The 25270-nt window shown below is 39.6% G+C and overlaps 1 protein-coding gene and 1 non-coding gene across 3 annotated transcripts in view; both read right to left on the bottom strand.

Annotated features, from left to right (window-relative positions):
- LANCL2 (LanC like 2) overlaps positions 1–25270 on the bottom strand; it is a 52184-nt gene that overhangs the window by 10262 nt on the left and 16652 nt on the right. For both annotated transcript variants that reach the window (XM_021703685.2, XR_002481116.2), the window contains exons 3-6: positions 8648–8855; positions 7359–7506; positions 6113–6259; positions 2061–2243 (exon numbers count right to left, since the gene is read on the bottom strand). In XM_021703685.2, coding sequence (XP_021559360.1) covers positions 2061–2243; positions 6113–6259; positions 7359–7506; positions 8648–8855 — 686 coding nt within the window. The remainder of the gene's footprint in view (positions 1–2060; positions 2244–6112; positions 6260–7358; positions 7507–8647; positions 8856–25270) is intronic.
- Positions 18440–18546, bottom strand: LOC123326480. Its single transcript, XR_006541118.1, has one exon. It is a non-coding gene; the product is annotated as a U6 spliceosomal RNA (small nuclear RNA).

Below are 25270 nucleotides of genomic sequence, written 5' to 3'. Positions count from 1 at the left end.
AGCAGGGAAGTACAAATCAAAATCATAATGCGATATCATCTCACACCTGCTGGAATGGCTAAAATCAAAAAGACAAGAAATCACAAGTGTTGGAGAGGATGTGGAAAAAAAGGAACCCGTGCACACTATTGATGGGAATGAAAATTGGTTCAGCCACTGTGGAAAACAGTATGGAGGTTCCTCAAAAATTTAAAAATAGAGATAACATATGATCCATTAATTTGACTACTGGGTATTTACCCAAAGAAAACAAAAACACTAATTCAAAAAGATACATGCACCTCTGTTTATTGCAGCATTATTTATAATAGCTAAGCTATGGAAACAACCTGAATGTGCATTGACAGACAAATGGATAAGATGTGGGGTGTGTGTGTGTGTGTGTGTGTTTGTAATATATTACTCGGCCATAAAAAAGGATGAGATCATGCCATTTGGTACAACATGGGTGGACCAAGATGGTATTATGCTAAGCGAAATAAGTCAGACTGAAAAAGGCAAATACCGTAAGATTTCATTCATATGTGGAATCTAAAACAGAAAAATGAAGAAACAAACAAAAAGCAGACTCATACCTGTAAATACAGAGAACAAACTGATGGTTGTTGGGGGGGGTTGGGCAAAATGGGTGAAGGGAGTAGGAGATAACAGGCTATGGAATGAATAAGTCACAGGAATAAAAGGCAGAGCATAAGGAATATAGTTAATGATACCGTAGTAGTGTTGCATGGTGACAGATGGTGACAGATGGTGGTTACACTCGTGGTCACAGCATAATGTGTAAATTGGGGCAGCACTATGTTGTACATTTGAAACTAATACAACATTGTGTGTCAACTGCATTCAAATAAAAACTTTTTTTTTAAGATTTTATTTATTGATTTAAGAGAGAGAGTGAGCCTGAGGGGAGGGGCAGAGGCAGAGGGAGAAGCAGACTCCCTGCTCAGCAGGGAGCTCAACGCGGGGCTCAAATCCCAGGACTTCGGGATCAGGACCTGAGCCAAAGGCTGACGCTTAACCGACTGAGCCACCCAGGTGCCCTCAAATAAGAAATTTAAAAAATAAAACCAAATGTGGTATAGTCTTCTAAAAAACTTGCTTGAAAACACTGTTTTCTTTAAACGCGAATTATTTTTCCAAAAAATGTTAAAAAACTTAAATGTTATAGGATACAGTAAGCTGTTTGTAATTTCAACTTCTATTTAATAAAATAGTAAGAGAATGCCTTTATGGGGCGCCTGGGTGGCTCAGCTGTTTAAAGTAACTGCCTTCGGCTCAGGTCATGATCCTGGTGTCCCAGCATCGAGTCCCCCATCAGGCTCCCAGCTCAGCAGGGAGTCTGCTTCTCTCTCTGACCCTCCCCCCTCTCATGCTCGCTTTCTCTCTCTCTCTCTCTTCTTAAAGAAAGAGAAAACACATTTAAAGACAACCTAAAAAAAAAAAAAAAAAAGAAGCATTGTTTGCTTTCAACTTACAAGATTAATCCTTAGTCCAGGAGAAAAATCGAATGCATTCTTAATATTGTGCCCAAATATTATCTTGAGACTACCAGAATTATTCAGTAAAGGGACTGCCTATTTTTCTATAATACCCCATATGTGTAAAACTTTGAACATCACACTTCTCCCTTATGAGTAATTTTATAACAATTTTAAACTCAAACTTAAAGGGCCCCAAATAAGCATCATCATCCAACAATAAAGACTTATTCAACCAAGAACATAAAATGATGTGAAGTCAAACAAAAAAGCGTTTAGTTATAATAATGCCTACTGCCTTCTCGGATATTCACACGCAGAATAAAAATCATTACTATGCTGTCCCCCAGGTTTCCTTTTTACATATGAATATAATCCCTGTTAAAATACACATACATACCCTTATAGCTCCAACTACAGGGGTGATAAAGTGAAACAGGGAGATTTTATTTTGTAAAAACATTGATTCGAAAAGGTTTTTAGTTTGCCATCAAATGTGCTGGCCAAAATCAAAATGAGAACCTGGTGGAGAAAAGTGGATTTCTAAACATTAAATGCTTGTGATCAACTGGAGGTACTGACCTTGTAAGCTTGCATAAGCATGTGGATGACACCGGGCGCACCATGGCACCAGTGGACCAAGCGATCTGTTTCATTGCTTAATGATGACGGATAATTCCCAGATCGGAATCTTTTGTGGCGCACATAATCAATACTAGGTTTCACCATTTCTGTCAAGGTTTCTTGGTCCACTTTTGCTGCTGGCTTTAAACAAATGAAAAAAACCCAAAACATTTAGTTTTCCTTACGTTTTTTTTTTAAATTTTATTTTATTATGTTAGTCACCATACATCATTAGTTTTTGATGTAGTGTTCCACGCTTCACTGTTTGCATATAACACCCAGTGATCCATGCAGTACGTGCCCTCCTTAATACCCATCACCGGCTAACCCATCCCCCCACCCCAGTCCCCTCTAGAACCCTCAGTTTGTTTCTCAGAGTCCATAGTCTCTCATGGTTCATCTCCTGCTCTGATTCCCCCCCCTCATTTTTCCCTTCCTTCTCCTAGTGTCCTCCATGCTATTCCTTATGTTCCACAGATAAGTGAAACCATATGATAATTGACTTTCTCCGCTTGACTTATTTCAAGCATAATCTCCTCCAGTCCCGTCCATGTTGATGTAAAAGTTGGGTATTCATCCTTTCTGATGGATGAGTAATATTCCATTGTATATATGGACCACATCTTCTTTATCCATTCATCTGTTGAAGGACATCTCGGCTCTTTCCACAGTTTGGCTATTGCGGACATTGCTGCTATGAACATTGGGGTGCACAGGGCCCTTCTTTTCACTACATCTGTGTCTTTGGGGTAAATACCCAGGAGTGCAATTGCTGGGTCACAGGGTAGATCTATTTTTAATTTTTTGAGGAACCTCCATACTGTTTTCCAAAGTGGCTGTACCAACTTGCATTCCCACCAACAGTGTAAGAGGGTTCCCCTTTCTCCACAGCCACTCCAACATGTGTTGTTTCTTGACTTGTCAATTTTTGCCATTCAAACTGGTGTGAGGTGGTATCTCAATGTGGTTTTGATTTGAATTTCCCTGATGGCTAATGATGATGAACATTTTTTCATGTGTCTGTTAGCCATTTGTATGTCTTCTTTGGAGAAGTGTCTGTTCATGTCTTCTGCCCATTTTCTGACTTGACTGTGTTTTTTTTTAAGCCTTTGTACTATAGCTAATATGGCAAAGCATCAATTACCTGGAATACTGAGAAACATATAAAATTCAAATTAATTCACTTATCTGGTTATTTAAGACTTGGGCAGACCTTGTTTTATTTCAACTTGTTGTGATGTTGAAGATGACGTCTGAAGGCCATCTGCTGGAGAATTCCCTCTTGCTCAGGGCAGGCCTTTAACTGACTCAGTGAGGCCCAGCCACATTATGGAGGAGAAACTGCTTTACTAAAAGCCCAAGCATTTGTAAGAGTGCTGACAATAATGATTCATCTTTGGCCCTCCACCTTGTTCATGTTTGCTCAGTGGCCTCTCTTGTGGCTATGTGTTCCGGGCCCCTTGGAGAATGACATACATACCTTAGAAATGCCGGTCAAGGCAGGGATCGGGGGGGAGGCCTGTTTTGGCCTCTCATGAACCTGTCAGAGATAACATAGTCTTGCCCCTTCCTGATGCACAGCTGGGGCCACAAGATCTCATTAAAGGGTAGCTGTCAATTAGGTGCCTGCAAGCCCTCCGAGGTGTGTGCGAACGCTCTGATCTCACTACAATGCCCTTCTGCATGTCCCCTCCCTCTATAAAATCTAGGGACTAAGGTCTGGACTTTGCAGAGAATAACTATGCAGCGGCTGTAGATCAATCTCTGCCCGATCCCCCCCGTCAGTAAGGTACCCCGAATAAAACTCTGTGTAACCTCTATGGAGTGGCCTGCTTCGTTTTCTGGTCTCGAAGTGTCTTCTCAGTCGGGGGAGACTTTCCTGTCCCTCCCCCACCTTCTAACACCATTTAAGTGTAAATCTCACCCAAAATGTCCTCACAGAAACACCCAGAAAAATGTGTGACCACATACCTGGGCGCTGTGGCCTAGCCAAATTAATATCTAATATTAACCATCACAGAGAGCTAGCTCACATTTTTAATGGGGGCTTTGAAATACCTACGTCTGTCAATCTTTTATCTGAGCTGTTTCTCCAACATACAACAACAACAAACAACAGCCCCACGTCAATCGCCCTCCTGGAACGTCAGCGGTGAGACCAAAGGTGGGGGGGGCGCGATTCTGCCCGTGGGGGCAGGGAGGGCGCGCCCAGCACCCTGTGGCCTTAGAGGCGGGCCCACTGCGTTCGGCTCTGTGCTTCGCTTCAACTACCCTCTACAGCTGTCTTTCTGGAGCCGAAAGATTTGGTTCAACTCCTCCGGACCCTCTCCTTTTGTCTCCAGCAGCAGTTAGGGGGGGAACAGTCACGGGGCAGGGCGACCCTCCCGAAGGAGATCCAGCCGCTCCGGCTGAAGGCTTCGAGGGCAGCCCTCCTGCGCCCACATGTCCTGCCCCGAGCGCACCCGGCCGGGCTCCCCTTTCGCGGTACCGGCATGTTCAGCTCCGGCGGGCTCGCGTGTGCTCTTCTCCACCCTGTCTGGTCGTTTGCCATTCTGCCCTCTAGTCTCAGTCTACCTGTTCGTAGTCTGGGCCTCCGGATGGTCTCCTAGTCTCATCAGGGAAGTTGGGTTTCATGGTTGCACGTTTTTCACTTTAAAGGCAGATAAAGGGCACAACCTTGGGGACTTGTGTTTCTCTCAAGGAAACCCCGGATATCTAACAAAATTAACCTCAACACCTACATCTAAACTTTAAAGTTACGTCTTATTGGTGTGGTTTTCATATGGTTAATGTTCCCCTAAGCCAAGTTTCAAAAGCTGGTGTTAAAACATTTTCTTGGGGAAACAGAAAACAGAGACAAACTACCAACTTTCCAGAATAATAGTGCTATTTTAAAAAAAGAGATGGACTTCTAGTTACCTTGAAAACATGTGTCTATAAAGAAAATTCTATAAAAGAAAAAACTATAAAGAAAATTCACAAATTGGGATACATATGTTTCGCTTTCTACAACAATAAACAAAGACAACTAATTACCAGAAAAGGGGGTTTTAGGCCCGTTTAGATATGAATCTCCTTTAATGGTAGAGTAGGTTTAAAAAAGGGATTTGAAGTAAAAATTTTTAGCTTTTAGTGAAGAAGTTTTAACCTAAATGCTAATCCATGCTCCTTGACTTGCTAGCTTTGTGATTTTTGAGCATTAACTACTACTCTGTTATGGGTGTGGTCGATAAAGAAAGGCTTAATTGGGAAAAAAAAAAAAAAAAAAGGCTGTGTACGCAGCAGGGAAGGGCACCACAGGCCATAAGGCCGGAAGCTGGCTGAAGCACTATTTGGGTGGGGCGGTCTCTGCCTGCCTGACAGAACGGGGACTACTCAGTTCAAGCGATGTCAGGCATGACTGAGAGACCAGATCAGAACCACAACAATAAACTAGTTGAAAGTTTAGAACACAACTGAAAGCAAGTTGGGGGTATCTGAATAGGAAGAAGTCTCTGCCTCAGTCGGGATTCTGGGGGCCCTTTCTGCTCCCTGAAGGTTCCCCTCTATTCAAAGAGTAACGACTCCAATGAGCAGAAGGACATGGACCGAAGGAAAATGTGGCCACTAGACACCTAACCCAGTACAAAACCGCATGTACAATGTGCTCTTAGGGCGCCTGGGTGGCTCGGTTGGTTAAGGATCTGCCTTCAGCTCAGGTCATGATCCGGGAGTCCCGGGATGGAGTCTCGCATCGGGCTCCCTGCTCAGCGGGGAGCCTGCTTCTCCCTCTGACCCTACCCCTCCCCATTCTGCTCTCTCTCTCTCACATTAAAAAAAAAAAAGTGCTCTCAGCAGTTCAGTGCTTGGGGTTCATGAAGCAGAGCTTAAGTACCTGCGATTCAATGTAGGATCCTTATTTTATTTCAGCCTGCTTGGGTTACACTAAAATTTCAGCCCCCATTTCCTCTCTGGCCGAGTATGTATATACTGGAGGCACTGTATTAGGGTTTCCGAGTACCCTTCCTTACCTGCATTAGCATGTAGTAGATCCCGGCCATGCCGTGAGCTGCTCCAACATACTGCTTCCTGTGCCACTGGTAGAGCAGTGGGCAGCGCTCGGCCTTCCTTTCTTCCCTCGACAGAGTCTTGCCTGACTCGATGAGAGCGCTGACTACCTACGGGAGGGAGGAGACAGCGTTGGCCTAAAGAATTACGTGTATCCTGTTTTCGTCTAAATTAACATTAACAATTCTATATAGATTTCTTAACCTAAAAATCTAGAAGCAGGCAGTAGCCACCACCATTATCTTTAGCTTATAAATTAATAAATACAGGCAGAGAGAAATCAGAAGAGAAGAAAAAATTAGGAAGTCAAACCACGACGTTAAAGTCCTCTGTATGAACAGTTTACTAGAATCTAGAAAAACTTCCTATAAAAACTATCCTAGACTACTTAGTTCCCTTGTAACTGCAATGTTTTCTCCAAAAGACTGGCAGTACATCTAGGAAAGGCTGGAGGAATTTAGCCTTATTTATGAAAGGCTAATGAAATGAGGTCTCTTGTGGCATGCAGATTTTAGTTAAATCAAAAGAATATCATATCTGTAATGACTATGTAGCAAAGACACAATTGTTCCCTCATATCCTTTCTCCTTCCACACTTTTGGTAACAGTGCTCTAAGTTTTGGCGGGGCGTCTGGCCTCTCAGCTACAGAAAGACACGGTCCTTTGACTAAGTTCTGGAAGTAGGATGTGAGCAGAAGTGAAGTAGACCACTTCTGGATCGTGGCCTTAAAAAAAAAAAAAAGAAAGAAAAGAAAAAGGAAAAAAAGGAGCTGCTTATCCTCTACTTCCTCCTCTGTCTTGAGCCTGGGGGTGCTCGATTAGCTTTGGGGATGCAGATGAGGGCACGCCCCTAGGATATGGGAGAAGGCAAGAGAAGAACCCAGATCCTTAGTCATATTCACTGCGACTGCCTACCAGTTCAGATGCTTTAGGAAAGAGAAATAAAGATTCTACCTTTTTGAAGCTGCTGTTGTTTGGTACTAGTAAAAACAGGTAAATTAATAGGCCTAAGAGGAGGACAGATTAAAAAAAAAAACAACATTCCTAGAAAGGAAAAAAAAGGAGCTATTTATTGCTTTTATGAGATGCCTGAAGAAATTACTCATACCCAGAAGAAGAGTCCAGCCCCTAACGTAGCCCTGTGCTAACAGACAGGTTGGGATGGTAGAGATGACAGGACGCCCATGGCTGACGGCAAGCCCACAGTACCTCTTTAATGGCTGACTCACACACGGTGCCTGGACCAATCTCCGTGTTCAGGTAGAGTAAGGCATACAGATAACCTGCCCGACCATAAAGCAGCTCATCGGGAAGCTCTGAATCTCGGCACACGATGGTTCTCTGGAGCTGCAAAAGTCTACCCAACAAGAAAAATTCTGTTTTCCTGGAGAATGTGTGAAATTCCTCTTCCTGAAACTGTTAGTAACCCTCTCAGTTTAGAAATAACCTGTTACTTATTTTTAATTTAAAACTGATTCTAAGAGGGCGCCTGGGTGGCTCAGCTGGTTAAGCGACTGCCTTCGGCTCAGGTCATGATCCTGGAGTCCCGGGATCGAGTCCCACATCGGGCTCCCTGCTGAGCAGGGAGTCTGCTTCTCCCTCTGACTCTCCTCCCTCTCCTGCTCTCTGTCTCTCATTCTCTCTCTCTCAAATAAATAAATAAAATCTTTAAAAAAAAAAACAACAAAACTGATTCTAAGAAATACAAACAAAACCCAAACAATAAAAACTTCTCCACTACACTAATTTCCCTCAGATAGCACATTAATAACAACACACCTTCCTGTTCAGAATATCTACCTTGATATCTAGTCTAAACCTTGTAAGAGACGATACTCAATTTTGAAATAAGAATTAGAAGAAAATGATTTAAAATTTAAAAGAAATTTTAAAATAAATTAAACTTAATTTATTTTTAAATTTTTTTTTTGAAATTACACTTAATTTAAAAGAAATTAAAAGAAATAGTACTAAAATGTAGTCAATGTTTGGGAATTAGCTTGACTCATTTATCTTTCAGCAAACATCAACTGACTAGCGTGTGCCAGACACTCCACCAGACCACGGGAGTAGGCCCTGATTTCTACCTCTTGGAAAAAGAATATAAACCAAAAGGTGCAATAAAAGTTTTATACTCTCTAACCGTTCCAAAACAAATGAACCTAAAAAATAACTCAGGATAGTGAATCTAAGGCACAGATATAAGCTAACTTTCATGCAGTGAAGGCAACCAGAAATTATTTAGGAAAAAGAGTAAAGTAACACGAAGAAACAGGTCTATCTCTCCCCAGATTAAGGCAGACACAAGCTTGGATAGAAAGGAGGCATATGATCTTCTCATTACGCTCAGCGTTAACGTACAAACCTCCTTCACTTCTTGGAAAGATCCGTTGGCAACAGCAGACGAATTAAAAAATAATTTCCTTTTTGAATGTCTTTCTACAGTAAGACCTTGAATTGAGAATTTAGAAAAAATACTTCCAGTTTGAAAAACTCACTTTGTGATGCATTCCTGGGACTCACAGTCGCTTCTGAGTCTGTGATACACCACAGCTCCTACAGCAAGGGGTCCGGCGTCTCCGCAGAGGAAAGTGACCCTGCGGCCATTCAGGTTCCGAAGTGTTCTCTTGACGTAATCCAGGGACCGGAGCAGGTGGGTCTGGTCACCCGTGACCCGATACAGCTGCAGGTACAAAAGGGCTATGCCTGGAAAATGCCCCCCCCCCGCCCCCAAAAAAAACAACATTACCTTTCTTTTTCCACCTTCGGGACATTGTTTTATGATCACATGAAAAACTTACATAAACCCTAAGTTTCTGAAGGGGCATCATCAAACAAGTTACATCTGATACATCTTTGAAAAACAGAGACAAAGAAAAGCCCTCAGGGTAGAAAAAGCTTAAACCAAGTTGAAATCCATTATCTTGCTAATTGCTTTGTTACAGTGATTCAGTACGTCCTAGACAAGGTAAATAAAACATTAAGACTTCCCACACATTCCCATTTTCTGTACGCTCATTTCAAGATTTTATTCCTTCTCTACTGCATTTTAAGCTAACTTGGATCCTTTTCTTTTTACTTCTCATATAATCATTTCCAAATTAAATCACTACTTTCTAAATTGTACACCCCTTTCTTTCTAATTTTTCTATTTCTCACAAGTTTTCAATTTTCTTTAGTGACTTGGTCACTAAAGAAATGATCCAAATGAACAACCAACCAGTGAGTCAACTCACGGTTTATGGGATAGCCATATGATGCAGAGTAAGGTAACAGACACAGAAGACAGAGTCTATCACCTATGCAACCTTCCTATCTTAAAGATTTTATTTATTTATTATTGAGGGAGAGAGCAGACTCCGAGCTGAGCATGAGCCCCATGCGGGGCTCAATTTCACGACCCTGAGATCACAACCTGAGCTGAAACCAAGAGTCGGGTGCTTAACCCACTGAGCCACCCAGGTGCCCTGTAACCTTCCTATTTTAAAGAACAAATCCAGACACCTGAGTGAACCAGAAAGGGGTTTTTTTCTGAAAATCTACAGACGATGACCTACACAGCTTCTGAAAGAAGCCTGCTATTATTCCTGGACTCCAGTCACTACGATGGCTAAGTAAAAAAAAACAAAATACAAACAACTGTATAAATATATACTTAATAAAATATATTACAGAGAAAGTATTGAAGAAAATGATATGATGGTGAAAAGGCCAAACAGAACATTTATTCATGTTTGAATTGGGATTCTCTAATATTATGTTCTTTGTCTAATATCCTACTCTCACTTCTATTATTTTTCATTTTGCTTTTTACTTTATGTTGTTTTAATTGTTTCACTTGCGTATACCTGACACACAATATTACAGCACTTTCACGTGTACAACACGGCATGGTTCACCATCTATGTTCTGCTAGGCATGTTTTTAAATTTCTCTAAATAGGTAGGGTTTTTTTTGTCCTTTAATTCTCTATTTCAGAGTATCCTACTTCCTTTTCAAATGCTTAACCTCTCTCTCTCTACATATATTTGAAAAGTCCTTTTCTCATTATCCATTTCTTTTTTTTTTAAGATTTTATTTATTTATTTGAGAGAGAGAGAGAGCGCAAGTGGGGGTAGGGTTAGAGGGAGAAGCAGACTCCCTGCCGAGCAGGGAGCCCGATGTGGGACTCGATCCTGGGACTCCGGGATCATGACCTGAGCCGAAGGCAGTCGCTTAACCAGCTGAGCCACCCAGGCGCCCTCATTATCCATTTCTTGAAAGTTGTTTAAGTCAGACAAATATAAAAGTACTGTTATTTGTAAGCCTTGGAAAAGTAGCCTTCCATAGGAATTATTTATGAGGTCCTGTATTTAAGTTGTTTTTGTATTGAAGAAATTGAAATTACAAACATAAAGAAAGCAAGCTAAAAGTACCTAGAAATTTCAAACATACTCATTTTAAAAGGTTTACAAATAAGTACTTCATGACTGACTCAGAAATCCTTAAAAAATAGAATGATGATGTGGTCAGCCTATGAACTGTAAAACCTATAGTTATATATGTATTCAATGCTTAAATATTTTAATTAATTAAATAATTAATTTTAGGGGGGGGAGGGGCAGAGGGAGAATCTCAAGCAGGATCCATGTCCAGCACAGGGCCCAGTGTGGGGCTCACTCTCACAACCCTGAGATCATGACCTGAGCCAAAATCAAGACTGGGACGCTTGACTGACTGAGCAGCCCAGGCGCCCTATTTATTTTTTTAAATGTTAGCCAGGTCTTTTTTTAATTAATTAATTTATTTTTAAGTAATCTCCACACCCAACGTGGGGCTCGGACTCTCAACCATGAGATCAAGAGTCACATGCTCTTCCAACTGAGCCAGCCAGGCACCCCAGTGCTTAAATATTTTAAAGTAAATGACAGGCAAAATATTTTTTTAAAAAGTCATCCGAACATTCTGCCCTTGAATACTTCAGTATGAATATCTAAAATATATAAAGCCAAAATAGCATTATAGCATTATAACTACCAAACTAATAATTAGTAAGTGAGACTGAGCTGTGGTATATTTTTTAAGTAAATCTTTATGTCAGTTTTGATACCACTATCATCCTTGCTTCATAAGATAATAGGAAGTATTCCTTATTTTCCTACCTCTGAAACAGTTTAAAAGTAGCAAAGAAAAAAAGTAACACTGAGATTTCCTGTTCTTTTTTTTATTATTTTATTTTTTAAATTTTATTATTTTTAAATTCCAGTATAGTTAAGGTACAGTGTTATATTTGTTTCAGGTGTACAATATAGTGATTCAAGAATTCTATACGTTATTCAACGCTCATCACAACAAGTGCACTCCTTAATCTCCATCGCCTGCTTCATCCATCCTCCCCTGCCCACTTCCCCCTGGTAACCTTCAGGACATTATATACCACATCTTCTTTATCCATTCATCCATCAGTTGATGGACATTTGGGCTCTTTCCATAGTTTGGCTATTATCAATAATGCTGCTATAAACATCAGGGTGCGTGTACCCCTTCAAATCTGTATCTTTGTATCCTTTGGATAAATACCCAGTAGTGCAATTGCTGGGTCGTAGGGTAGCTCTATTTTTAACTTCTTGAGGAACCTCCTAACTGTTCTCCAGAGTGGCTGCACCAGTTTGCATTCCCACCAGCAGTGCAGAGGGTTCCCCTTTCTCCATATCCTTGCCAACATCTGTTGTTATCTGAGTTGTTCATTTCAGCCATTCTGACAGGTGTGAGGTGGTATCTTATTGTGGTTTTGATTTGTATTTCCCTGATGCCAAGTGATGTTGAACATTTTTTCATGTGTCTGTTGGCCATTTGTATGTCTTCTTTGGAGAAATGTCTCTTCATGTCTTCTGCCCATTTTTAATTGGACAATTTGTTTATCTGGTGTTGAGTTGTGTAAATTCTTTTTTTAAAAAAATATTTTATTTATTTATTTGTCAGAGAGAGCACAAGCAGGGGGAGCAGCAGAGGAAGAGGGAGAAGCAGGCTCCCCATCAAGCAGGGAGCCCAGTGCGGGGCTTGATCCCAGGACCCTGGGATCATGACCTGAGCCGAAGGCAGACGCTTAACGACTGAGCCGCCCAGGCGCCCCTAACAGTGCCTTTTCTTTTCTTTTTCCTTTTTTTTTTAAAGATTTTATTTATTTGACGGAGAGAGAGAGACAGCTAGAGAGGGAACACAAGCAGGGGGAGTGGGAAAGGGAGAAACAGGCTCCCCACCGAGCAGGGAGCCCGATGTAGAGCTCGATCCCAGGACCCCGGGATCATGACCTGAGCCGAAGGCAGAGGCTTCACTGACTGAGCCACCCAGGCGCCATGCGTTGTGTAAATTCTTGACATATTTGGATACTATCCCTTTATCAGATAAGTCATTTGCAAATATCTCCCATTCGGTACGTTGTCTTTTGGTTTTGTTGACCGTTTCCTTTGCTGTGTAGAAGCTTTTTATTTTGATGTAGTCCCACAAAAAGAGTAGCACTGGGATATCCTGGTCTTTGAAAGAAACTGTCTCTTAGTTTATTGTTTGTTTCCCCCTAGTTTTATTAAGGTATAAGTGACAAAATTGTATATGTAAGTGTACAACAGAGTGCTTTGATATATTTATGCACTGTGAAAATATTACCACAATCAGGTTAACAAATCCATTACCTCACATACCATTTATTTCATGTGTGTGATGAGAACACTTAAGATCTACTCTCTTAGCAAATTACAAGTATACAATACAGCATTATGAACTATAGTCACAATGCTGTACATTAGATCTAAGAAACTGGTGTATCTCGTAACTGAAGGTTTGTACTCTTTGACCGCCATCTCTCCCATTTTTCCCACCCCGCAACCTGTGGTCATCACCATTCAACTCTGTTTCTGTGAGTTCATTTGTTTTAAGAATTCATATATATGTGAGATCATGGTTCTGTCTGGTTTATTTCACTTAGCATAATGTCCTCTAGGACCACCCATGTTGTCACCAACGACAGGATTGTGTTCTTTCTCGTGGCTGACTAACGTTTCATTACATCCACCTAGATGTAGCTATAGACACAGATGTACATGTACATGTAAATATAGATAGAAATAGATAAAGATACCACAACTTCTTTATCCATTCAACCATTGGTGGATACTAAGGTTGTTTCCATGTTTTGGCTATTGTGAATGATGCAATGAACACAGGGGTGCATGTATCTTTTCGAGTTAAGTTTTCTCCCTTTGGAAAAATACCCAGAAGTAGAATTGCTGGATTATCTGGTAGTTCTATTTTTAATTTTTTACATTTACATTCTCACCAAAAGTGTACTAGGGTTCCCCTTTCTCCACATCCTTGCCAACATTTGTCATCTCTTCTATCTTTAATAAAAGCCATCTTAACAGGTGTGAGGTGGTATCTCATTATGGTCTTGATTTGCCTTCTTTGGTCCTTGGCCCATTTTTTAAATTGGATGATGATGATGATCATCATCATCATCTTTACTATTGAGTTGTATAAATTTTTTGTATATTTTGGATACTGACCCTTTAGCATAAATATGGTTTGCAAATATTTTCTCCCGTTCTGTGAGCTACCTTTTTTATTAACTGCTTCCCTTGCTGTGCAGAACTTTTTAGTTTGATGTAGTCCTCCTTGTTTATTTTTTCTTTTGTTGCCTAAGCTTTGGGTATACAAATAACCATTGCCAAGACCTGTGTCAAGGAGCTTTACCCCTATGTATTCTCCTTACAGTTTCATGGTTTCAGGCATTACATTTAAAGTCTCTAATCAATTTTGGGTTAATTTTTGAGAGTGGTATAAGACAGGGGTCCAGTTTCATTCTTTTGCATATGACTCTCCAGTTTTCCCAATATGATTTATTGAAGAGATGATTTTTCTCTGCTGTGTGTTCTTGTTCCCTTGGTCAAGGATTATTAACCATTTATGCTAGGTTTATTTCTGGGCTCTCTATTCTGTCCCATTCTGCTATGTGTCTCTTTTCATGCCAGTACCATATTGTTTTGATTACTATACCTCTGCAATATATTCTGAGATCAGAAGTGTGATACCTCCAGCTTTGTTCTTTCTGAAGACTGCTATTGCTATTCTGGTTGTTTCGTAGTTCCATGCAAATTTTAGGTTTTTTGTTTATTTTTTTTACATTATCTATAGATCTCTTTGGGAACTATGAATATTTTAACAACATTTCATATTCAATATTCATAACAACATAACAATATTTAACAACATTAATACTTCTAATCCACAACAATGGGATATTGTTCCATTTATCTGCATCTTCTTCAATTCTTTTATCAATGTCTTATAATTTTCAGCATATAGGTCTTTTACCTCCTTGATTAAATTTATTCCTAAGGACTTTTCTTTGATGCTATTATAAATGGAATTGTTTTCTTAATTTCTTTCTCCAATAGTTTACTGTTAGTCTATAGAAACACAACTGATTTTTGTATATTAATTTTGTACTGAATTTGTTCATCAGTTTTAACAATTTTTTGGCAGGATCTTTAGGGTTTTCTGTATACAAGATCGTGTCACCTGCAAACAGAAACAATTTCACTTTTTCTTTCTGATCTGGATAGCTTTTATTTCTTTTTCTTCCCTAACTGCTCTGGGTACATGTATATATTTGTTATTTCCTCTTGATGAACTAACTCCTTTATCATTACATAATAACCGTCTTTGTCTCTTGTTAAAGTTCTTGAAGTGTATTTCTTCATAAGTATATCCACCCCTGTTCTATTTTGGTTTTCATTTGCATCAAATGTTATTTTTTCCATCTCTTCACTTTCAGCTCTTTCACTTTCAGCAGTCCATTAAAGCTGACATGAGTCTCTTGTAAGCAGCATATAGTTATGTCTTGTTTTTTTATCCATTCAATCACTCTATTTCTTTTGGTTTGATAATCCACTTAAATTTAAAGTACTTACTAATATGTAAGGTCTTACACATGTCATCTTATTCATATTCTGGTTGTTTTATATATTCTTTCTTCCTCTTTTGCTGTCTTCCCTTGTAATCTGATGATTTTCTGTATTGGTACACTTTGGTTCCTTTTTAAAAATTGCTTGAATACTACTATAAGTTTTTCCCTTGTGGTTTATATAACATATAACATTCTATTTTAAGCTGATAAGTTAACTCTGACCTCATACAAAAACTCTACTCCCTTCAACATTTTGTTTCTAATGTCACAATTTACATATTCTATATTGTATATCCATTTAAAAATGTCATAGCTATAGTTATTATTAATATTTTTGTCCTTTAACTTTTGTGGTAAAGTGATCTACATTATTACAGTGCCTGAATTTGACTATACACTTGCTTTATCAGTGTTTTATATTTTCATGTTTGCATCCTTTCATTTCAGTGTAAAGAACTAATTTCAGCATTTCCTGGAAGGCAGGTCTTGTGGTAATGAACTCCCTCAGCTTTTGTTTGTCTGTGGAAGTCTTTGTCTCTCCTTCATTTTGGAAGGACAGCTTTGCTGGGTATAGTATTTTTACTTGGTATTTTTTTCCTTTAAGGACTGAATATATCAACCTACTCTCCTCCCAGCCTATAAGGTTTTCCTGAGAAATCCACTGATAGGTTGATGGGGGTTCCTTTGACATAGGAGTTTTTTTTTTTTTTTAAAGATTTCATTTATTTGAGAGAGAGAGAGTGAGAGACAGAGAGCATGAGAGGGGGGAGGGTCAGAGGGAGAAGCAGACTCCCCGCCGAGCAGGGAGCAGGGAGCCCGATGTGGGACTCGATCCCGGGACTCCAGGATCATGACCTGAGCCGAAGGCAGTCGCTTAACCGACTGAGCCACCCAGGTGCCCTGACATAGGAGTTTTTTGTCTCTTGCTGCTTTCAAAATTATAAAATTATCCATGTCTTTGATTTTAGACATTTTATTATAATGTGTCTCAGTGAAGTACTCTTTGGGTTGAAAATATATGGGGAATTATAGGCTTCATGAACTTTGATGCTCATTTCTCTCCCCAGATTTGGAAAACTGTCAGCCATTATTTCTTTAAACAAGCTTTCTGTCCTTTTCTCCCTCTTTGTCCTTCTGTGACTCCTCTAATGCATATGCATTGTTTCACTTGATGATATCCCATAATTCACATAGGCTTTCTTCACTTTTTCTTCATTCTTTTTACTTTTTTCTCTTCTGACTTTATAATTATAAATTACGTGTCTTCAAGTTCAGAGAGTCTTTTGTTCTGTTTCTTTCTACTGCTGATGCTTTCTATTGCATTATTTTCATTTCATTCATTGTATTCTTCAGCTCCCCAATTCCTCTTTCGTTCTTTTTGTTGTTCTTATGATTTCCATCTCTCTGTTAAACTTCTTGTTTTACATATTGTTTTCCTGATTTCGCTGAGGTGTCTTTCTGTGTTTTCTGGAAGCTCACTTCTTCAAAACAACTAATTTGAATTCTTTCTCAAGCAAATTGTAGATCTCCATTTCTTTTGGAGTAGTTACTAGAAAATTATTTTGTTCCTTTACTGGTATTATTTCTTTGATTTTTCATGTTCCTTTAAGCCTTACATTGTCGTCTTAGCATTTGAAGAACTACTCACCTCCTCCCGTCTTTACTAACTGCCTTCGGGGGGGAAAAATGCCTTCTGTCAGCCCTGCTAGGGATTCTGAGGCTTTATCATACCTTTTCTATGAATATGCCTACTCCAAACTTCTCGTCCCCTCTTAGGAGTGAATTCTTATGATCGTATGCCTTCTCCTAATTCCACAGAGCCAGGCTACATGCTATGAGTCTCCTGTTCGCTTTCCCTACAGCAGCGCTAAATGCCCAAGTTTGTATGTTCTCTTTCACTTCTACAGGGTTGAGCTGGCTTTCTACTTATTCTAACTGTCCACAAAGACTTGTACTCTGCAGGTATAGGGTGGAGCACCATGTGGGTAAGGAGAACGAAATGTCAGAGATGCCCGTGGGTCAGATTCACAGGCCAAGTATTCCCATCATAGTGGCCAGGCTTCCTAATGGAGTGTGTGATTAGTAAGATCTGTGTTCCTTGTTGAGTTCTGAACACTGGCTGTTACGCTCCAGTCTCCCTGCCCCTCAGTCATGCAGATCACCCCTGTATTCCGAAAGAGTGAGACAGAAGTGAGTGTCTTTGACAGCATCCTTCATAGCTGGGGAAATAGGAAGCTCACTCACATGCTCTCACGTTCCCCTGTGGGAGAAAGTGCAGCCCGAGTTCGTCTTTTTGCACTGAGCTGTGCCGCCTTGGAGGTGGGGTGACACAGGAAAAGTGAAACTGTTCTGCTTACTCTCTTCAGTGTTCCCAATCTCAAGATTTTTTTGTCCTCCCAGTGGTGTGCTTGGAAGTTCTCTACTGGATTCCTGGGTCCCACAAAGGTACTCTCACCTGTGTGTGACTGCCACAATCAGTGTTCTTTGGGGGAAAGATGGTAGAAAACTCCTGTTCCACCAATTTGCTGATGCTATTCTCCTAGGATTTCCTGTTCTTTCAAGCTTTGGTAAAATTTCGCAGTGAAATTTTGGGGGTAGATCTTGACAACATTCTCAAGTTTTTATTTGGAAGTCTGTCTATTTAGATGTTACATCTCTCCTGGGGTGAGGTTTGGTAGATTATGTATTCACAGAGAAATATCCATTTCATTTACATTGTGAAATAAATTTATACACAGTGAAAAGGAGTGTGGCTTCTAAAATTTCCTGTTTCAATGGTTTCTCCACCTCATTTATAATGTTTCTGTACCTTCTTCCCCTATCTGCAAACTTCTGTTTGGATCTTAATTATATAATTAAAAGTAATCAATGTCACTATAAGCTTATACCTACATTCCCTCAATCATACCTTGGCTATGGTCCTCTACTACAGGGTTGGCCACCCCCCCCCTTTCTTTGTAAAGGGCCAGATAGCAACTTTATGTTACTCTTTAACGTCCCCATTCAGTCTCATTGCATACTCTTCTGCTTATCTCAAAATTCTTTAGAATAAAAAAAAAAAGAATATAAATACATACTAGCAATAAGTGAAAGCTCTGTGCTGCACATTGTCATCAGGAATTGGTATTGTCAGTGTTTTGGACTTTGTCAATTCCCTAATAACATACGATGTTGAACATCTTTTCATATACTTACTTCACATCTGTATTATCTTTTTTGGTGAGGGCCTTTTAGATATGTTGTGCATTTTGTAGTTTACCTCACACAAACTTTGTACATATTTTGTTCCATTTATACCTAACCATTTCATTTGGGGTGGACTGCTAATATGAATGGTATTATGTTTTTTTTTTTAATGGACTGCTTCATGAATGTGTATGTCATCCCTGTGCAGGGGCCATGCTAATCTTCTCTGTATCGTTCCAATTTTAGTATATGTGCTGCCAAAATGATCACAAATGGCACTGTTTTTAATTTCAAATTCCACTTACTCATTGCAGTTACATAGGAAAGTGACTCACTTTTCTATATTAACCTCATATCCTGTAACCTTGCAATAACTGCTTGATTTTTTGTTGTTGTTATTTCTGATTTTCTACATAGAATGATCATGTCATCTGCAAAGACAGTTTTATTTCTTCCTTCCCAATTTGTATACCTTTTTATTTCCTTCTACAGTCTTACTGCATTAGTTAGAACTTCTGGTACAATGATGAAAGCGGTTGTGAGAGAGAACCTTCTTGTCTTGTTGCTGACCTTAGCAGGAAAGCTTCAAGTGTCTTATCATTAAATATGATGTTAGTTTTAGGCTCTTTTGTGGATGTTCTTCACTAAATAGAAGAACTATTCCTAAGTTTCCAGAGATTTTCTGTCAAGAATAGGTGGTAGATTTTGTCAAATGTTTTTCTGCATTTATTGATATGATGATGTGATTTTTCTTATTTAATCCCACTCCACCCTCATATCACACTGTATCATTTCAAGGATAGAGCCAGCACCTCATAATAACAAAATATTCCTAATTCCTCCCTCTCGTCCCTTGTATCTCGATGTCATTCAATTTACTTATATGTATTACACACATTTAAGCATATATAAGTATCATATAAACATGCCTGATTGAGTAATGTTATTATTTTGAACAAATATTTTACACAAATGTTATTTTGAACATATAGTTTGACCCATTAGAGTAATTAAGAATAAAAAAATAAAAATTATTATTCCACTTTCACCTATTCATTCTCTGATGTTCCTTTCTTTATGTAGATCCAAGTTTCTGACCTATATCATTTTCCTTCTCAAAATAACTTGTTTCAACATTCTTGCAGGTAGGTCTACTGGCAATAAATTCCCTTAATTTTTGTTTGAGGTTTTTATTTCTCACTAACTTTTTAAGGCTAACTGAGCAGGTTACAGAATTCTAGGACCCTGATTCTTTCCTCTCAGTATTTTAAATACTTCACTCCACCCTCATCTTGCTTATATGGTTGCTGAAGTCTGGTGTAATTCTTATTTTTGCTCTGCTATAAGTAGGACATTTTTTTTCCTTCTGTCTTTCAAGATTATTTATTTATGGTTTTATGAAGTTTGAGTATAATATGCCTACATGAAGTTTTTTATTTTTGGTCTACCTGTGGAGGTTTTTTTTTGGTTTGAGGGCATCTATCCTATTTGGTGTTCTCTGAGCTTCCTGGATTTATGGTTTGGTGTCTCATGTTAATTTCTAGAAATTGTCAGTCACTATTGCTTTAAATATTGCTCCTCTTTTTTTCTCTGTTCCTTCTCCTTCTGATATTCCCATTTCATATATGTTATGCCTTTTGTCATTGTCTCACAGTACCTGAATATTCTCTACTGGGTATTTTTTAGACTTTTTTTCAATTTCATTTTCAGTTTTGGAAGTTTCTATGTCATTCTCAAGGTCACTAATTCTTTCCTTAATTGTGTCTTGTCTATAACAAACCTATCAAAGGAATTATTCATTTCTGTTATAGTACATTTGATTTCTAAGCATTTCTGTTTTATTTTTTCTTAGAATTTCCATCTCTCCTGGGGTTTCAAAGATGACATTGGAGTAGGCAGACCCTAGACTTGCCTCATGTGAAAAATACAACTAGGTAACTATTGAATCATCCTGAATACATCAGAAATCAACCTGAAGACTGAAGGAACAAACTCCAAAACTAAGAGAAGAAAAGAGGCCACACTGAAGAGGTAGGAAGTGCAGAGACATGGTTTAGGGGAGAAAAGGATCACGAGTGTTGTGGGAGGGAGGGAGCAGAGGTGGTAGAGAAGGGCAAGAGAGAGGAGCACAGAGGGGGACGCACAAAAAACATTTCCCCAAAGCCACTGACTTGGAAAATGAAAGGGGCTAAATTTCGTTAAGTTCTTGCAACCAGTGGGGCTTAAAACCTGTTGTTTTAAAGGTCAGCAGACTTGGCTGCAATAGAGCCCAGAGGGCACTGTCCAAATCCTGGAAGTAAGGCAAGCAAACAACCTGAGGGACAGATAGCATGGAAACAGGGATCTGAAGAGTGTCTGGGGCACAGAGTGGAGAGATTATTTGCTCTTCTTGGAACATGTCCCTGAAGAGCTGTATTTAAGTGGATGCCTCTCCAGGAACAAAGGAGCTAGCTGGCGCCATTTCTCTCTCCTGACCCGAAGCATAAAGAGAGTCACTTGCAGGAAGCAGTGCAGTGCAAACACTGGCTGCCTAACTTTTTGCACCAAGAAGCCCTACCCCTCTGTGCTCTGGTGAGACTGCCTTCCAGTCACACTTCCTTCAGTCCCAGTGCAGAGGGTCCTTCCTCCAAAGACCAGCACAAACTCATGCCCACATCACGTCTCCCAAACAGGGAGTTCCGCAGGGCCTCAGTTGCAGTGGAGGTGGTGACAGGTCTCATTTCAAAAGCAGAAGAGCACACCTAGTTAAAACTTGCCATATTCAGGCCAGGCACCAAACACTGCCCACAGCAGGCAAGGACAGCCTCTGCAAACGACTGGTCTGAAGGACAGAGAAGCCAAAAACATCAGTACAGTGCAAGCAGCACACACCAGAGACACTCCCTGAAGCGCCAGGCCTTGGGCACTGCATGAACACTTTTCATAAGGCCATTACATTTAGGAACATGAAACATAACTGGCTTTTCTAACACACAGAAGAAGGCAGAGATTTAGACAAAATGCAAAGACAGAAGAATTTGTCACAAATGAACAAGATAAGGCCATGACCAGAGATCTAAGTGAAACAGACATAAGTAACATGCCTGATGGAGAATTTAAAGCAATGATCATAAGGATACTTACTGGGCTTGGGGCAAAGCAGAGAAGACATCAGTGAGATCCTCACCACAGAGATAAAAGTTAAAAAAGAATCAATCAGAGATGAAGAGTGCAATAAAAGAGATCAGAAACACAATTGAGAAATAAACATCAGGCTGGAAGAAGTAGAGGAACAAACTAATGACCCAGAAGACAATGTAATGGAAAGAAATGAAGCTGAATGAAAGAGAAAAAGGAGAATTATGCAACATGAGAATAGATTTAGGGAACTCAGTAACTCCATCAAATGTAGTAATATCTTTATTATAGGAGTCCCAGAAGAAGAAGAGAGAGAAAAGGGGGAAGAAAATTTATTTGAAGAAATAATAGCTGAAAACATCCCTAAATTGGGGTAGAAAACAGAAAGCCAGATACAGGAGGCACAGAGAACCCTGAGCAAAATCAACAAAAGAAGGTCAATACCAAGACATACTGTAATTATATTTGCAAAACATATTGATAAACAAAAAAAATCTTAAAAGCAGCAAGACAAAAAAAGTCTTTAACTTACAAGGGAAACCCCATAAGGCTAGCAGGAGATTTTTTTTCAACAGAAACATGGCAAGCCAGATCGGAGTGGAATGATATATTCAACATGCTGAATGGGAAAAGTATGCAGCCAGGAATACTCTATCCAGCAAAGCTATCATTCAGACTAGGAGGAGAGATAAAGAGTTTTCCAGACAAACAAAAACTACAACCACTAAACCAGCCCTGCAAGAAACATTAAAGGGGACCCTTTGAGTGGAAAGGAGAGACCAAAATTGAAAAAGACAAGAAAAGATCAGAAAAAAAATCTCTAGACAGAATAACAAAACAAGTAATAAAATGGCACTAAATACATTATCTATCAATAATTACTCTGAATATTTGTAAATGGACTAAATGCTCCAATCCACAGACAAAGAGTAACAGAATGCATTAAAAAAAAAAAAGACTCACCATATGCTGCCTACAAAAGACTAACTTTATTTCATTTAAATTCAAGTAGCCATCATTAGTTGTTGATGTAGTGTTCAATGATTCATTACCTGTGTATAACGCCCAGTGCTCATCACATCATGTGCCCAGTTACCCCATCCCCCCCCCCCCAACCTCCCTTTCCATAACCCTCAGTTTGTTTCCTGGAGTCCGGAGTCTCTCATGGTTTGTCTCCCTCTCTGATTTCTTCCCATTCAGTTTTCCCTCCCTTCCCCTATGATCCTCTGCACTAATTCTTATATTCCACATATAAGTGAAACCATATGATAATTGAAAAGACTCACTTTAGACCTAAAGTCACACGTACATTGAAAGTGAAGGGACAGAAAGTGAAGGGACGGAGAAATATTTATAATGCAAACAGATGACAAAAGAAAGCCAGAGTTAGCAATACTTATATCAGACAAACTAGATTTTAAACTAAAGACTGTAATAAGAGACAAAGAAGGACACTATAGGGTAGGAGTTAAGGTGGCAAAGGATTAGGGGGACCCTAAGCTTGTGTCGTCCCGCAAAGACAGCTAGATATTTATCAAATCATTCTGAACACCCAAGAAATCAGTCAGAAGTCTGAGAGAACAAAAACTGCAAGTCTACAAGTAGAAAAGTGACCTCTTTTGGAAGTTAGGAGGTGCGGAGAGTTAAATTGGGAGAGATACAGCTATGGATACAGTGGCAGGGAGGAAGCCTACTTACAGAAGTTACCACAAAGTATTATAAGCAAAATCTGAACTTTTAGAAGTCTGCTATAGTGGGGAACATTAAGGTGCTCAGGTGTGAAGTGGGGCAGAATCCCAGGTGTGACACCGTGGTCCGAGGATCCCTTGGTTTGCAAGAATGGGTGGCGCCTAAGTGCTGCACTGTTCCCAGGCACTGGAGTATGGAAGCCAGCTGAGAACAGCGAGTGTTGGTGCCGGCTTTCTGCTCTGTTTGGACATAAATTTAGAAAGGCTGGGTGGTTGTGTGACCACTTTCCTGGCATGGCCCAGCAAATGGCAAAGGCATGGTGAGACCCTCCCCTGGAGGAACAGTATGGATCCGCGCTAGAGAAGTCGATAAAATTTGGAGTTTTGAAACTCAGTTTTGCACCTGAGATAAAAAACCTCAGACACAGGCAAGGTGAACGTAGGGTTCTGATGAAAACAGGGGACACAAGAGTGATTGACTGTTCTTCTGTGAGGGCTCACTGAAGAGTGTGGGCATGAACTTTCACCTCCCAGGCTAGATAGTGGGATACTGCCATATTCATCCTACCCATCAGTGCTGAAAGCCTTCAGGGAGGAAAACAGCACCACCTAGTGGAGGCCGGAGCTGTTTACACCAAGCCCTGCACCCCTGTGCCCTGGAGGTGCATTTCCACTGAAACAAGTCAGCCTGAGATCTCCTCCAGAAGACCAGCACGAACAACTTGCTAGCACTAAGCTTCCTGATCATAGAGTGCCACAAAGCTTCAGCTCTAGGGGTAAATAGGATCGAACTGCCTTTTTACTTTTATTACTTATTTTATTATTATTTTCTAATTATTTTCATTTTTTGATTCCTTCGTTTTTAATATTAATTTTAAATTTACTTATATGGATATACTTTATGCACATATTTTTTATTTTTTACTTTTATATTATATTATTTTATTTATTTTATGTTGGGATCTAGATCTTTTTAACAAGCAGACCAAAACACCCAGGATCTAGTTGCTTTGTTTCTGTTCTATTTTTCTTTATCTTTTATGGTTTTTTTCCCTTTCTTTCTTCTTTTCTAGACCAAAATGATGAGATGGAGAAATTCACCCCAAAAGAAAGGAAGTACAACTCATGGACAGAGATTTAATCAATACAGATATAATGTGTCTGAACTAGAATTTAAAACAATGATTATTAGGAGACTAGCTGGGCTTGAAAAAAAGCATAGAAGACACCAGACAATCATTTACTGCATAGATTAAAAAAAAACTAAAATCTAGTCAGGCCAAAATTAAAAATGCTACAACCAAGACACAATCCCAAATGGAGGTCATTAAAACAAGGATGGATGAAGCAGAGGAGCAAATTAGTGATACTGAAGATAAAACTATGAAAAACAATGAATCTGAAAAAAAAAAAAAAAAGAGGGAAAGAAAGGTAATGGACCACAAAGACAGACTTAGGGAACTCAGCAACTTACAAAAATATAATAATATTCGTATCATAGGAGTCCCAGAAGATGAAGAGAGAGAAAAAGGGGCAGATGGTTTATTCAAACAAATGATAGCTGAAACTTCCCTAATCTGGGGAAGGACACAGAACATCAAAATCCAGGAAGCACAGAAAACACCCATGAAATTCAACAGAAGCTGACCATCGCCAAGGCATATCATAGTGAAAATCACAAAATACACAAACAAGGAAAGAATCCTGAAAGCAGCAAGGGGAAAAAAGTGCTTAACCTAAAAGGGAAGACACATCAGGTTCACAGCAGATCTGTCCACTGAAACCTGGCAGGCCAGAAAGCACTGGAAGGAAATATACAACGTGCTGAAGGAAAAAACCTGCACCCAAGAATTCTTTATCCAGCAAGACTGTCATTCAGAATAGGAGACACAAAGACTTTCCCAGAAAAACAAAAACTAAAGGAGTTCGTGACGACTAAACCAGCCCTGAAAGAAATATTACAGGGGAATCTTTTGAGAGTGCGGGGGCGGGGGAGACCAAAAGCAACAAAGACTAGAAAGGACCAGAGAACATCACCAGAAACACCAACTCCATAGGTAAAAAAATGGCACTAAATTCATCTTTCAATAATCACTCTGAATGTAAATGGACTATAAATGCTCCAATCAAAAGACATAGGGTGTGGGAATGGATTAAAAAAAAAACAAGATCTATAAGCTGCCTACAAG

Source organism: Neomonachus schauinslandi, chromosome 12 (genome assembly GCF_002201575.2).
Source record: "Neomonachus schauinslandi chromosome 12, ASM220157v2, whole genome shotgun sequence".
Classification (NCBI taxonomy): domain Eukaryota; kingdom Metazoa; phylum Chordata; class Mammalia; order Carnivora; family Phocidae; genus Neomonachus; species Neomonachus schauinslandi.
The sequence above is the reverse complement of the archived record's forward strand: the minus strand, read 5'-3'. Positions and strand labels throughout refer to the sequence as shown.